Below are 12,998 nucleotides of genomic sequence, written 5' to 3'. Positions count from 1 at the left end.
CAGAAAAAGAGAAAGTGAGAGAGAGATCAGAGCAGGAAAGAGAGAGAGAGATCAGAACCAGAGAGAGAGATCAGAGCAGGAGAGAAAAAGAGAGAGCTGTCTCTGAGGACAGAGCCAGACCACCAGACAGTCAGTCTGAATGCTTAGTAGCTGAGAGCTGTGCTGAGAGCTGCGGCTGTTGGCAGCATTGATTTCTGGGAGCTGTAAGCTGCTGGTACACATGGCGTGGTGCTGTTGCACTCCTCTCCGGGCCTCCTCGTCCTCCTGCTGCTCTCCGCTTCTCAAACGCTGCCCTCTCTTCCCAGGTTGGTTCCACTTCACCCTGCCGTCTGTACCCACAGCCTGTAGCTGAGGCTAGTAGGTGACTGACATGAGAAGACAGATACTCGTTCAGACAGATACTGCTGCTGTAGGTATATCTATATGACATGGGTAACAGGCTATCCCATGAAGGTATAGTATAGTACAGGGCATGGTGTGTCAGTGTGACATTGTGCTAGGTGCTGTCTGATTGTGCTTGTTGTGTGTACTATAGTTGCAGTCCTGTCTGTCATATTGTTACTAAATTGTACAGTTTGTTGTGTTCTGTGTCTCAGTGCAGAATAACAGATAAGTCAATCATTGTGTATTGTCTTGTCTTTATGCTTTGTCCTGTGTAGAGAGTCTCTCTGCTATGTTGGGTAATATTACCACTATTACGACAAGGTCTAAAAGCATGAAGACAATTTTGACATTGACTGTCAGCTGTGGCTTACCAATAGAGTTTTGTATACAATACACAAAGGCTTACCGTTGTTTTGTTCTATTTACAGGGCATGCTTGTCCTTGTCTGAGTGTGTTCTAGTCTGAATGTTCTCTCGTCTTGCTGAGCTGTTGTCTCATGGGTAACGCTCAGTGTTGTGTGGGGTTGTTGGCTGATGATGTCAGTGCAGATGTTTGTCTGTGGGTCATTGTGTGACCTCTCTGCTTCTTACCACAGTGTTTCCCATCCCCTGTAAACCCTTACCACAGTGTTTCCCATCCCCTGTAAACCCTTACCACAGTGTTTCCCATCCCCTGTAAACCCTTACCACAGTGTTTCCCATCCCCTGTAAACCCTTACCACAGTGTTTCCCATCCCCTGTAAACCCTTACCACAGTGTTTCCCATCCCCTGTAAACCCTTACCACAGTGTTTCCCATCCCCTGTAAACCCTTACCACAGTGTTTCCCATCCCATGTAAACCCTTACCACAGTGTTTCCCATCCCCTGTAAACCCTTACCACAGTGTTTCCCATCCCCTGTAAACCCTTACCACAGTGTTTCCCATCCCCTGTAAACCCTTACCACAGTGTTTCCCATCCCCTGTAAACCCTTACCACAGGGTTTCCCATCCCCTGTAAACCCTTACCACAGTGTTTCCCATCCCCTGTAAACCCTTACCACAGTGTTTCCCATCCCCTGTAAACCCTTACCACAGTGTTTCCCATCCCATGTAAACCCTTACCACAGTGTTTCCCATCCCCTGTAAACCCTTACCACAGTGTTTCCCATCCCCTGTAAACCCTTACCACAGTGTTTCCCATCCCCTGTAAACCCTTACCACAGTGTTTCCCATCCCCTGTAAACCCTTACCACAGTGTTTCCCATCCCATGTAAACCCTTACCACAGTGTTTCCCATCCCCTGTAAACCCTTACCACAGTGTTTCCCATCCCCTGTAAACCCTTACCACAGTGTTTCCCATCCCCTGTTAACCCTTACCACAGTGTTTCCCAATCCTGGTCCCTGGACCCCAGGGGGTGCACGTTGTGGATTTTGCCCGAGCACCACACATCTACATCGAATAATCAACTCATCATCAAGCTGTGATTATTTGAACCAGGTGTGTAGTGCTAGTATCTGTCTCTAGATCAGGGTGGCTGGTAAGGCCATAGTGCTAGTATCTGTCTCTAGATCAGGGTGGCTGGTAAGGCCATGTGCTAGTATCTGTCTCTAGATCAGGGTGGTTGGTAAGGCCATAGTGCTAGTATCTGTCTCTAGATCAGGGTGGCTGGTAAGGCCATAGTGCTAGTATCTGTCTCTAGATCAGTGTGGCTGGTAAGGCCATAGTGCTAGTATCTGTCTCTAGATCAGGGTGGTTGGTAAGGCCATAGTGCTAGTATCTGTCTCTAGATCAGGGTGGCTGGTAAGGCCATAGTGCTAGTATCTGTCTCTAGATCAGGGTGGCTGGTAAGGCCATAGTGCTAGTATCTGTCTCTAGATCAGGGTGGCTGGTAAGGCCATAGTGCTAGTATCTGTCTCTAGATCAGGGTGGCTGGTAAGGCCATAGTGCTAGTATCTGTCTCTAGATCAGGGTGGCTGGTAAGGCCATAGTGCTAGTATCTGTCTCTAGATCAGGGTGGCTGGTAAGGCCATAGTGCTAGTATCTGTCTCTAGATCAGGGTGGTTGGTAAGGCCATAGTGCTAATATCTGTCTCTAGATCAGGGTGGCTGGTAAGGCCATGTGCTAGTATCTGTCTCTAGATCAGGGTGGCTGGTAAGGCCATAGTGCTAGTATCTGTCTCTAGATCAGGGTGGCTGGTAAGGCCATAGTGCTAGAATCTGTCTCTAGATCAGGGTTGCTGGTAAGGCCATAGTGCTAGTATCTGTCTCTAGATCAGGGTGGCTGGTAAGGCCATAGTGCTAGTATCTGTCTCTAGATCAGGGTGGTTGGTAAGGCCATGTGCTAGTATCTGTCTCTAGATCAGGGTGGCTGGTAAGGCCATAGTGCTAGTATCTGTCTCTAGATCAGTGTGGCTGGTAAGGCCATGTGCTAGTATCTGTCTCTAGATCAGTGTGGTTGGTAAGGCCATGTGCTAGTATCTGTCTCTAGATCAGGGTGGCTGGTAAGGCCATGTGCTAGTATCTGTCTCTAGATCAGGGTGGCTGGTAAGGCCATAGTGCTAGTATCTGTCTCTAGATCAGTGTGGCTGGTAAGGCCATGTGCTAGTATCTGTCTCTAGATCAGTGTGGTTGGTAAGGCCATGTGCTAGTATCTGTCTCTAGATCAGGGTGGCTGGTAAGGCCATGTGCTAGTATCTGTCTCTAGATCAGGGTGGCTGGTAAGGCCATAGTGCTAGTATCTGTCTCTAGATCAGGGTGGCTGGTAAGGTCATAGTGCTAGTATCTGTCTCTAGATCAGGGTGGCTGGTAAGGCCATAGTGCTAGAATCTGTCTCTAGATCAGGGTGGTTGGTAAGGTCATAGTGCTAGTATCTGTCTCTAGATCAGTGTGGGTGGTAAGGCCATGTGCTAGTATCTGTCTCTAGATCAGGGTGGCTGGTAAGGCCATAGTGCTAGAATCTGTCTCTAGATCAGTGTGGCTGGTAAGGCCATGTGCTAATATCTGTCTCTAGATCAGGGTGGCTGGTAAGGCCATAGTGCTAGTATCTGTCTCTAGATCAGGGTGGCTGGTAAGGTCATAGTGCTAGTATCTGTCTCTAGATCAGGGTGGCTGGTAAGGCCATAGTGCTAGTATCTGTCTCTAGATCAGGGTGGCTGGTAAGGCCATAGTGCTAGAATCTGTCTCTAGATCAGGGTGGCTGGTAAGGCCATAGTGCTAGTATCTGTCTCTAGATCAGGGTGGCTGGTAAGGCCATAGTGCTAGTATCTGTCTCTAGATCAGGGTGGCTGGTAAGGCCATAGTGCTAGAATCTGTCTCTAGATCAGGGTGGCTGGTAAGGCCATGTGCTAGTATCTGTCTCTAGATCAGGGTGGCTGGTAAGGCCATAGTGCTAGAATCTGTCTCTAGATCAGGGTGGCTGGTAAGGCCATGTGCTAGTATCTGTCTCTAGATCAGGGTGGCTGGTAAGGCCATAGTGCTAGTATCTGTCTCTAGATCAGGGTGGTTGGTAAGGCCATGTGCTAGTATCTGTCTCTAGATCAGGGTGGCTGGTAAGGCCATAGTGCTAGTATCTGTCTCTAGATCAGTGTGGCTGGTAAGGCCATGTGCTAGTATCTGTCTCTAGATCAGTGTGGTTGGTAAGGCCATGTGCTAGAATCTGTCTCTAGATCAGTGTGGCTGGTAAGGTCATAGTGCTAGTATCTGTCTCTAGATCAGGGTGGCTGGTAAGGCCATAGTGCTAGTATCTGTCTCTAGATCAGGGTGGCTGGTAAGGCCATAGTGCTAGTATCTGTCTCTAGATCAGGGTGGTTGGTAAGGCCATAGTGCTAGTATCTGTCTCTAGATCAGGGTGGCTGGTAAGGTCATAGTGCTAGTATCTGTCTCTAGATCAGGGTGGCTGGTAAGGCCATAGTGCTAGAATCTGTCTCTAGATCAGGGTGGCTGGTAAGGCCATAGTGCTAGAATCTGTCTCTAGATCAGGGTGGCTGGTAAGGCCATGTGCTAGTATCTGTCTCTAGATCAGGGTGGCTGGTAAGGCCATAGTGCTAGTATCTGTCTCTAGATCAGGGTGGCTGGTAAGGCCATAGTGCTAGAATCTGTCTCTAGATCAGGGTGGCTGGTAAGGCCATAGTGCTAGTATCTGTCTCTAGATCAGGGTGGCTGGTAAGGCCATAGTGCTAGTATCTGTCTCTAGATCAGGGTGGCTGGTAAGGCCATAGTGTTAGTATCTGTCTCTAGATCAGGGTGGCTGGTAAGGCCATAGTGCTAGTATCTGTCTCTAGATCAGGGTGGCTGGTAAGGCCATAGTGCTAGAATCTGTCTCTAGATCAGGGTGGCTGGTAAGGCCATGTGCTAGTATCTGTCTCTAGATCAGGGTGGCTGGTAAGGCCATAGTGCTAGAATCTGTCTCTAGATCAGGGTGGCTGGTAAGGCCATAGTGCTAGTATCTGTCTCTAGATCAGGGTGGCTGGTAAGGTCATAGTGCTAGTATCTGTCTCTAGATCAGGGTGGCTGGTAAGGTCATAGTGCTAGTATCTGTCTCTAGATCAGGGTGGCTGGTAAGGCCATAGTGCTAGTATCTGTCTCTAGATCAGGGTGGCTGGTAAGGCCATAGTGCTAGTATCTGTCTCTAGATCAGGGTGGCTGGTAAGGCCATAGTGCTAGTATCTGTCTCTAGATCAGGGTGGCTGGTAAGGCCATAGTGCTAGTATCTGTCTCTAGATCAGGGTGGCTGGTAAGGCCATAGTGCTAATATCTGTCTCTAGATCAGGGTGGCTGGTAAGGCCATGTGCTAATATCTGTCTCTAGATCAGGGTGGCTGGTAAGGCCATAGTGCTAGTATCTGTCTCTAGATCAGGGTAGCTGGTAAGGCCATAGTGCTAGAATCTGTCTCTAGATCAGGGTGGCTGGTAAGGCCATAGTGCTAGTATCTGTCTCTAGATCAGGGTGGCTGGTAAGGCCATGTGCTAGTATCTGTCTCTAGATCAGGGTGGCTGGTAAGGCCATAGTGCTAGTATCTGTCTCTAGATCAGGGTGGCTGGTAAGGGCATAGTGCTAGTATCTGTCTCTAGATCAGGGTGGCTGGTAAGGCCATAGTGCTAGAATCTGTCTCTAGATCAGGGTGGCTGGTAAGGCCATAGTGCTAGTATCTGTCTCTAGATCAGGGTGGTTGGTAAGGCCATAGTGCTAGAATCTGTCTCTAGATCAGGGTGGCTGGTAAGGCCATAGTGCTAGTATCTGTCTCTAGATCAGGGTGGCTGGTAAGGCCATAGTGCTAGAATCTGTCTCTAGATCAGGGTGGCTGGTAAGGCCATAGTGCTAGTATCTGTCTCTAGATCAGGGTGGTTGGTAAGGCCATAGTGCTAGTATCTGTCTCTAGATCAGGGTGGCTGGTAAGGCCATGTGCTAGAATCTGTCTCTAGATCAGGGTGGCTGGTAAGGCCATAGTGCTAGTATCTGTCTCTAGATCAGGGTGGCTGGTAAGGTCATAGTGCTAGTATCTGTCTCTAGATCAGGGTGGCTGGTAAGGCCATAGTGCTAGTATCTGTCTCTAGATCAGGGTGGCTGGTAAGGCCATAGTGCTAGTATCTGTCTCTAGATCAGGGTGGCTGGTAAGGCCATAGTGCTAGTATCTGTCTCTAGATCAGGGTGGCTGGTAAGGCCATGTGCTAATATCTGTCTCTAGATCAGGGTGGCTGGTAAGGCCATAGTGCTAGAATCTGTCTCTAGATCAGGGTGGCTGGTAAGGCCATAGTGCTAGTATCTGTCTCTAGATCAGGGTGGCTGTTAAGGCCATGTGCTAGTATCTGTCTCTAGATCAGGGTGGCTGGTAAAGTCATAGTGCTAGTATCTGTCTCTAGATCAGGGTGGCTGGAAAGGCCATAGTGCTAGAATCTGTCTCTAGATCAGTGTGGCTGGTAAGGCCATGTGCTAATACCTGTCTCTAGATCAGGGTGGCTGGTAAGGTCATAGTGCTAGTATCTGTCTCTAGATCAGGGTGGCTGGTAAGGTCATAGTGCTAGTATCTGTCTCTAGATCAGGGTGGCTGGTAAGGTCATAGTGCTAGTATCTGTCTCTAGATCAGGGTGGCTGGTAAGGCCATAGTGCTAGTATCTGTCTCTAGATCAGGGTGGCTGGTAAGGTCATAGTGCTAGTATCTGTCTCTAGATCAGGGTGGCTGGTAAGGCCATAGTGCTAGTATCTGTCTCTAGATCAGGGTGGCTGGTAAGGCCATAGTGCTAGTATCTGTCTCTAGATCAGGGTGGCTGGTAAGGCCATAGTGCTAGTATCTGTCTCTAGATCAGGGTGGCTGGTAAGGCCATAGTGCTAGAATCTGTCTCTAGATCAGGGTGGCTGGTAAGGCCATAGTGCTAGTATCTGTCTCTAGATCAGGGTGGCTGGTAAGGCCATAGTGCTAGTATCTGTCTCTAGATCAGGGTGGCTGGTAAGGCCATAGTGCTAGTATCTGTCTCTAGATCAGGGTGGCTGGTAAGGCCATAGTGCTAGTATCTGTCTCTAGATCAGGGTGGCTGGTAAGGCCATACTGCTATGGCAAAAACAAACATTTGCAACCTTTGGATTCCCCAGGACCAGGATTGGGAAGCGCTGTCTTACGATGTCTGATGGCTAGCTGCTTTTCTTGTAAAGACGATACATGTCTGTTCACTATTTGCTGTTTAACCTGTTTGTGATACAACATTTTCAACCAACACAATTTTTCTTCAGGACTAGTAAATGTGTCCTTCCTAATATCCTTCCCCTCATCAGAGTATTGATGGAGATATAAGGAGAGGAATCCACTTTAGACTATTGACATGCACCCCTTGATGGTGTTTACTACTTTGTGTTACACTAATCTCCCTCCCCCTCCCAGACATTTACAGATGTGTGTTAGACTAATCTCCTGGATAGGTATTTTATCAGCTAACCACATCATATTCTATAGCAATCTGGTGCCCGACGGCACAGTCGATGACGTGGCGTGCAACCATTGGTTGATGCATGCAACGTCTGATCAGGGGAAAGCAACCATTTACTGATGTGTGTCACACTTATCTCCTTCCCCCCTCCCAGACATCTCCCCTGCTGAGCTGGATGCACTATGGAGGGAACCACCGTACACGCTAGCGGGAACCAATGAGCACTTCACAGGAAATGATGTTATGAATCGAGGTAGAGTACAGTAAAAAAGCCTTCGATGACCTTCACAAAACGTCCAGCTGATTCTATCGCAATTATGTTCCTCCTTCCCATGTCCTGCATGAGTTATATTGCCCAGACTAATTTGGAGTTTGAATGCTTCTGGATTTGTACTGTAGCAAACAATGAAACATTGTATTACGCTGTAGCCTAAACAACATAACAGTGGTCATTTAAGCGGGAGGATTCTTTCAGGCTGTTGTGTCATGCAACCGGTCACCGGTCTGTCCCAGATTGAGGATGTGTTTGGGACATCCTCTCTGTACAATGGGACAACAACATGGGGAAGCCAGCCCAGCCGCTCATAAAGCCTTTGTGTGTGTGTGTGCATGTGTGTGTGTGTGTGTGAGCACATGTGTGTGTCTGTGTGTGTGTGTGTGTGCGTGTGTGTGTGTCTGTGTGTGTGCGTGTGTGTGTGTGTCTGTGTGTGTGTGTGTGAGCACATGTGTGTGTGAAGCCGTCACCGGTCACAAAGCCCTGTCAGGAGACCCAGAGCAGGTCATTATATTGTGATAGACCATCTGGGAGCTGCAGTACAGTATTAGATGTGTGGGCTATGATAGACTCTTCATGTCCTGTTGATGTTCTGGAGGAAAAAACTCATCACTATTGAAACCCTCATCAGCTGGATCACAGAATATACTGTACACCAGCAGATATGCAACTTTAGTGTGAATGTTCTCATACAGTAACATAGACAAACCACCAATTCTGTCACTTTGTCTCGTTACCTTGACTGGTTTGCATTCCAGAAGGATAGACAATGAAGCAATGTGGACACTAAATGATGGTACATGCTGGTGTTGTTTTGTAGCCATGTCCACTATTTGGTCTCCATCCCCCTTCATAGTTGTCACACAACAAAGTTGATGGATGATCTTGAACTTGCTTACAGAGCACATGTTGCTGAAACTAAAGTCTATTTTTAAAATCAACCCCCCAACAACTCTATCCCCCCCCCTTCCTTCCTGAGGGTTCCTCTGACCTCTGTTTCCTGGTTCCTCCAGGGGAGGAGGAGGGGCCGGGGGTGGAGTCTGGGGAAGGGGAGGCGGAGCTGGACAGTTACTGGACGAGGAAGGAGGCGTTCACCAGAGGAAGCACCGTGTCACTGGCCGTGGGAGAGAGGTTCTCCTCAGGTACTGTTCTACTCACAGATACTCTGTACGGATGTGTTCCAAATGGCACCCAATTACCTTTTAGGTGCTACTTTTGACCCATACGGTGCTATTTGGGACAGCCAGGGTGTTTCTCTCTCTATATGGATGTGCTAACTGCTAACGTTGTGGTGTTAACAGCTGCTGGTCATGGCTGTGTGGTGTGATGCTTATTGTGGATCTGTTGGTATTGATGCTATCACAGCATCTCTGTTGTATCCTGTCTCTATTCTATACAGTCGTCTAGATGATAACTTTATCATTCATGTTGTCTGTATGTACGTCAACATCCTGCAAGAAAACTGATGACTCTTCATCTTCCCTTAACGTTAATGTTGCAGTCGACACAGCTACTTAGCTACTCTATGATAATCTGTGACTTTCCTCCAGCAGGTTCCTGTGTAGCTCTCTCCTAAATGGACCTAATGTTTAAAGGTCCCTTTTAAACGTCCACTAAGAGTCACTCAAGGCTGTAATAGATCTGTTATTCCTAGTATAATACTGAAACACTCAATGAGCTCACTGAGCTCTCTAATACACTCACTGAGCTCTATAATACACTCCCTAAAAAGGGCTCTGTAATACACTCACTGAGAATGGCTCTGTAATACACTCACTGAGCTCTGTAAAACACTCCCTGAGAATGGCTCTGTAATACACTCACTTAGAATGGCTCTGCAATACACTCGCTGAGAATGGCTCTGTAATACACTCCCTGAGAATGGCTCTGTAATACACTCCCTGAGAATGGCTCTGTAATACACTCACTGAGAATGGCTCTGCAATACACTCACTGAGAATGGCTCTATAATACACTCCCTGAGAATGCCACTGTAATACACTCCCTGAGAATGGCTCTGTAATACACTCCCGGAGAATGGCTCTGTAATACACTCACTTAGAATGGCTCTGCAATACACTCGCTGAGAATGGCTCTGTAATACACTCCCTGAGAATGGCTCTGTAATACACTCCCTGAGAATGGCTCTGTAATACACTCACTGAGAATGGCTCTGCAATACACTCACTGAGAATGGCTCTGTAATACACTCCCTGAGAATGGCTCTGTAATACACTCACTGAGAATGCCTCTGTAATACACTCCCTGAGAATGGCTCTGTAATACACTCACTGAGAATGGCTCTGTAATACACTCCCTGAGAATGGCTCTATAATACACTCACTGAGAATGGCTCTGTAATACACTCCCTGAGAATGGCTCTGTAATACACTCACTAAGCTCTATAATACACTCCCTGAGAATGCCACTGTAATACACTCCCTGAGAATGGCTCTGTAATACACTCCCGGAGAATGGCTCTGTAATACACTCCCTGAGAATGGCTCTGTAATACACTCCCTGAGAATGGCTCTGTAATACACTCCCTGAGAATGGCTCTGTAATACACTCACTGAGAATGACTGTAATAAACTCACTGAGCTCTGTAATAAACTCACTGAGAATGGTTCTGTAATACACTCACTGAGAATGGCTCTGTAATACACTCACTAAGCTCTATAATACACTCCCTGAGAATGCCACTGTAATACACTCCCTGAGAATGGCTCTGTAGTACACTCACTGAGAATGGATCTGTAATACACTCACTGAGCTCTGTAATACACACACTGAGAATGGCTCTATAATACACTCACTGAGCTCTATAATACACTCACTGAGAATGGCTCTGTAATACACTCACTGAGAATGGCTCTGTAATACACTCCCTGAGAATGGTTCTGTAATACACTCCCTGAGAATGGCTCTGTAATACACTCACTGAGAATGACTGTAATAAACTCACTGAGCTCTGTAATAAACTCACTGAGAATGGCTCTGTAATACAGTCACTGAGAATGGCTCTGTAATACAGTCACTGAGAATGGCTCTGTAATACAGTCACTGAGAATGGCTCTATAATACACTCACTTACCTTCTGCGAAAAGTCACATAAACAGCTTTATCTCTGCATATTGACCTCTACATGACAATATCACAGTATCAGTCAATACGCCTACCAGTGATGTCGAGACTGACAGTGTGTGTGTGCACGTGTACATACGTGCGTGTGTATGTGCGTTTGTGTGTGTGTTGTGTGTGTGTTGTGTGTGTGTTTGTGTGTGTGTAGACGTGGTTCTAGTGTTCAGCGGTCGGCGGTGCTCAGGTGTAACACCTGACTCTGAGCTACAAGAGGCGCTCCGTACCAGACTCAGGGTCGTCGAGAGCAACAGTCAGGACGTCATCCAACTCTTCAAGGTTAGTCACAGGTCATAGGTCAGCGGTTAGAAGTTAGAGGTCAAGGCATGCCAAAACAGATGACCTCGCCTAGACCAAAGGTGCAGTTCCAACCATTGTCCTGCTAAAAGTATTTTCTCCCTGATGTAGGGGCCAGGAGTCGGTTTAACATAAAGGTGACCTTCTCTGCATCCTCTCTGCTCCTTCATCAATGTCTTTGGTTCTTCTGCCTCTGTACAGGACCTGTCTGCCCGTCTGCTGTCTGTCCACGCTGAGAAGGACAGCTTTGTCATCACCTTCAAGACTGTAGAGGAGATCTGGAAGTTCTCTACCTACCTGGCTCTGGGTATGCTGTACTATCCTAGTCTACCTGACCTGGATGAAACTCTCGTTAACACAGTCTGATTGCTGATTATTATGTCCAGCCTGGTTAGAAGTTGCCAATAGGCACAGATCTAGGATCAGCGTCCCCACACCCAATCTTATATGTATCGACCTGGAAAGAACAGGCCTTACATCAGGATGTAGAGACAACTTCCTCTTACTTTGTTGTTTGTCTAGGCTATGTGGCGTGGTGAACCTTATGAACACTATATGCCATGTTATAAACACCTTATGACATGTTATGAACATATTATTTGTATTTTGTATGTCCAGGCTATGTGGCGCGGTGCCTGGAGAATTTCCTGTGTGACCAGTCGTTCTGGCTGGACACTGAGCTGCTGAGGGACCTGGAGATCACTGTGACTGTAGACGAGGAACACCTAGCCACACTCTACCTGGGACTGCTGCTGCAGGAGGGTGAACGAACACCTTATGAACACCTTATGAACTCTTTATAAACACCCTATGAACACCTTATGACATATTATAACCATATTATGAACAACACCTGGCCACACCATCTGGGACTGCTGCTGCAGAAGGGTTAGGATTGACACTTGAACTCCTTATGACAGGTTATAAACACCATATCAGCATCTTATGAAGTCTTTATAGACATCACTCCAGTGTTAATTTGCTAAATTGTAATTACTTCACTACTATGGCCTATTTATTGCCTTACCTCCTCATGCCATTTGCACACACTGTATATAGACTTTCTTTTTCTTCTATTGTGTTATTGACTGTGCACTTGTTTATTCCATGTGTAACTCTGTGTTGTTGTGTCGCACTAACTTGGCCAGGTCGCAGTTGTAAATGAGAACTTGTTCTCTAAACTAGCCTACCTGGTTAAATAAAGGTGAAATAAAAAATAACTAAAAACATCTTATGAACAATTTACAAACTACTAATGGACACGTTATGAAGACCTTACACACTCTACGAACTCCTTATGGACACGTTATGAAGACCTTACACACTCTACGAACTCCTTATGAACACGTTATGAAGACCTCACACACTCTACGAACTCCTTATGAACACGTTATGAAGACCTTACACACTCTACGAACTCCTTATGAACACGTTATGAAGACCTCACACACTCTACGAACTCCTTATGAACACGTTATGAAGACCTCACACACTCTACGAACTCCTTATGAACACGTTATGAAGACCTCACACACTCTACGAACTCCTTATGGACACGTTATGAAGACCTCACACACTCTACGAACTCCTTATGAACACGTTATGAAGACCTCACACACTCTACGAACTCCTTATGAACACGTTATGAAGACCTCACACACTCTACGAACTCCTTATGAACACGTTATGAAGACCTTACACACTCTACGAACTCCTTATGAACACGTTATGAAGACCTCACACACTCTACGAACTCCTTATGAACACGTTATGAAGACCTCACACACTCTACGAACTCCTTATGGACACGTTATGAAGACCTCACACACTCTACGAACTCCTTATGAACACGTTATGAAGACCTCACACACTCTACGAACTCCTTATGAACACGTTATGAAGACCTCACACACTCTACGAACTCCTTATGAACACGTTATGAAGACCTCACACACTCTACGAACTCCTTATGGACACGTTATGAAGACCTTACACACTCTACGAACT

At 46.8% G+C, this 12,998-nt stretch overlaps 1 protein-coding gene across 1 annotated transcript in view; it reads left to right on the top strand.

The window, feature by feature from the left end:
* The window catches only part of LOC120039061 (SH3 domain and tetratricopeptide repeat-containing protein 2-like), a 59,281-nt gene that overhangs the window by 14,012 nt on the left and 32,271 nt on the right, over positions 1 to 12,998 (top strand). The window contains exons 2-4 of the mRNA XM_038984587.1: positions 10,846 to 10,973; positions 11,193 to 11,298; positions 11,610 to 11,753. Coding sequence (XP_038840515.1) covers positions 10,846 to 10,973; positions 11,193 to 11,298; positions 11,610 to 11,753 — 378 coding nt within the window. The remainder of the gene's footprint in view (positions 1 to 10,845; positions 10,974 to 11,192; positions 11,299 to 11,609; positions 11,754 to 12,998) is intronic.

The sequence above is a fragment of the Salvelinus namaycush genome, unplaced genomic scaffold (assembly GCF_016432855.1).
Source record: "Salvelinus namaycush isolate Seneca unplaced genomic scaffold, SaNama_1.0 Scaffold25, whole genome shotgun sequence".
Lineage (NCBI taxonomy): Eukaryota > Metazoa > Chordata > Actinopteri > Salmoniformes > Salmonidae > Salvelinus > Salvelinus namaycush.
Note: the sequence above shows the minus strand (reverse complement) of the source record. Positions and strands in the feature narration are given on the sequence as shown.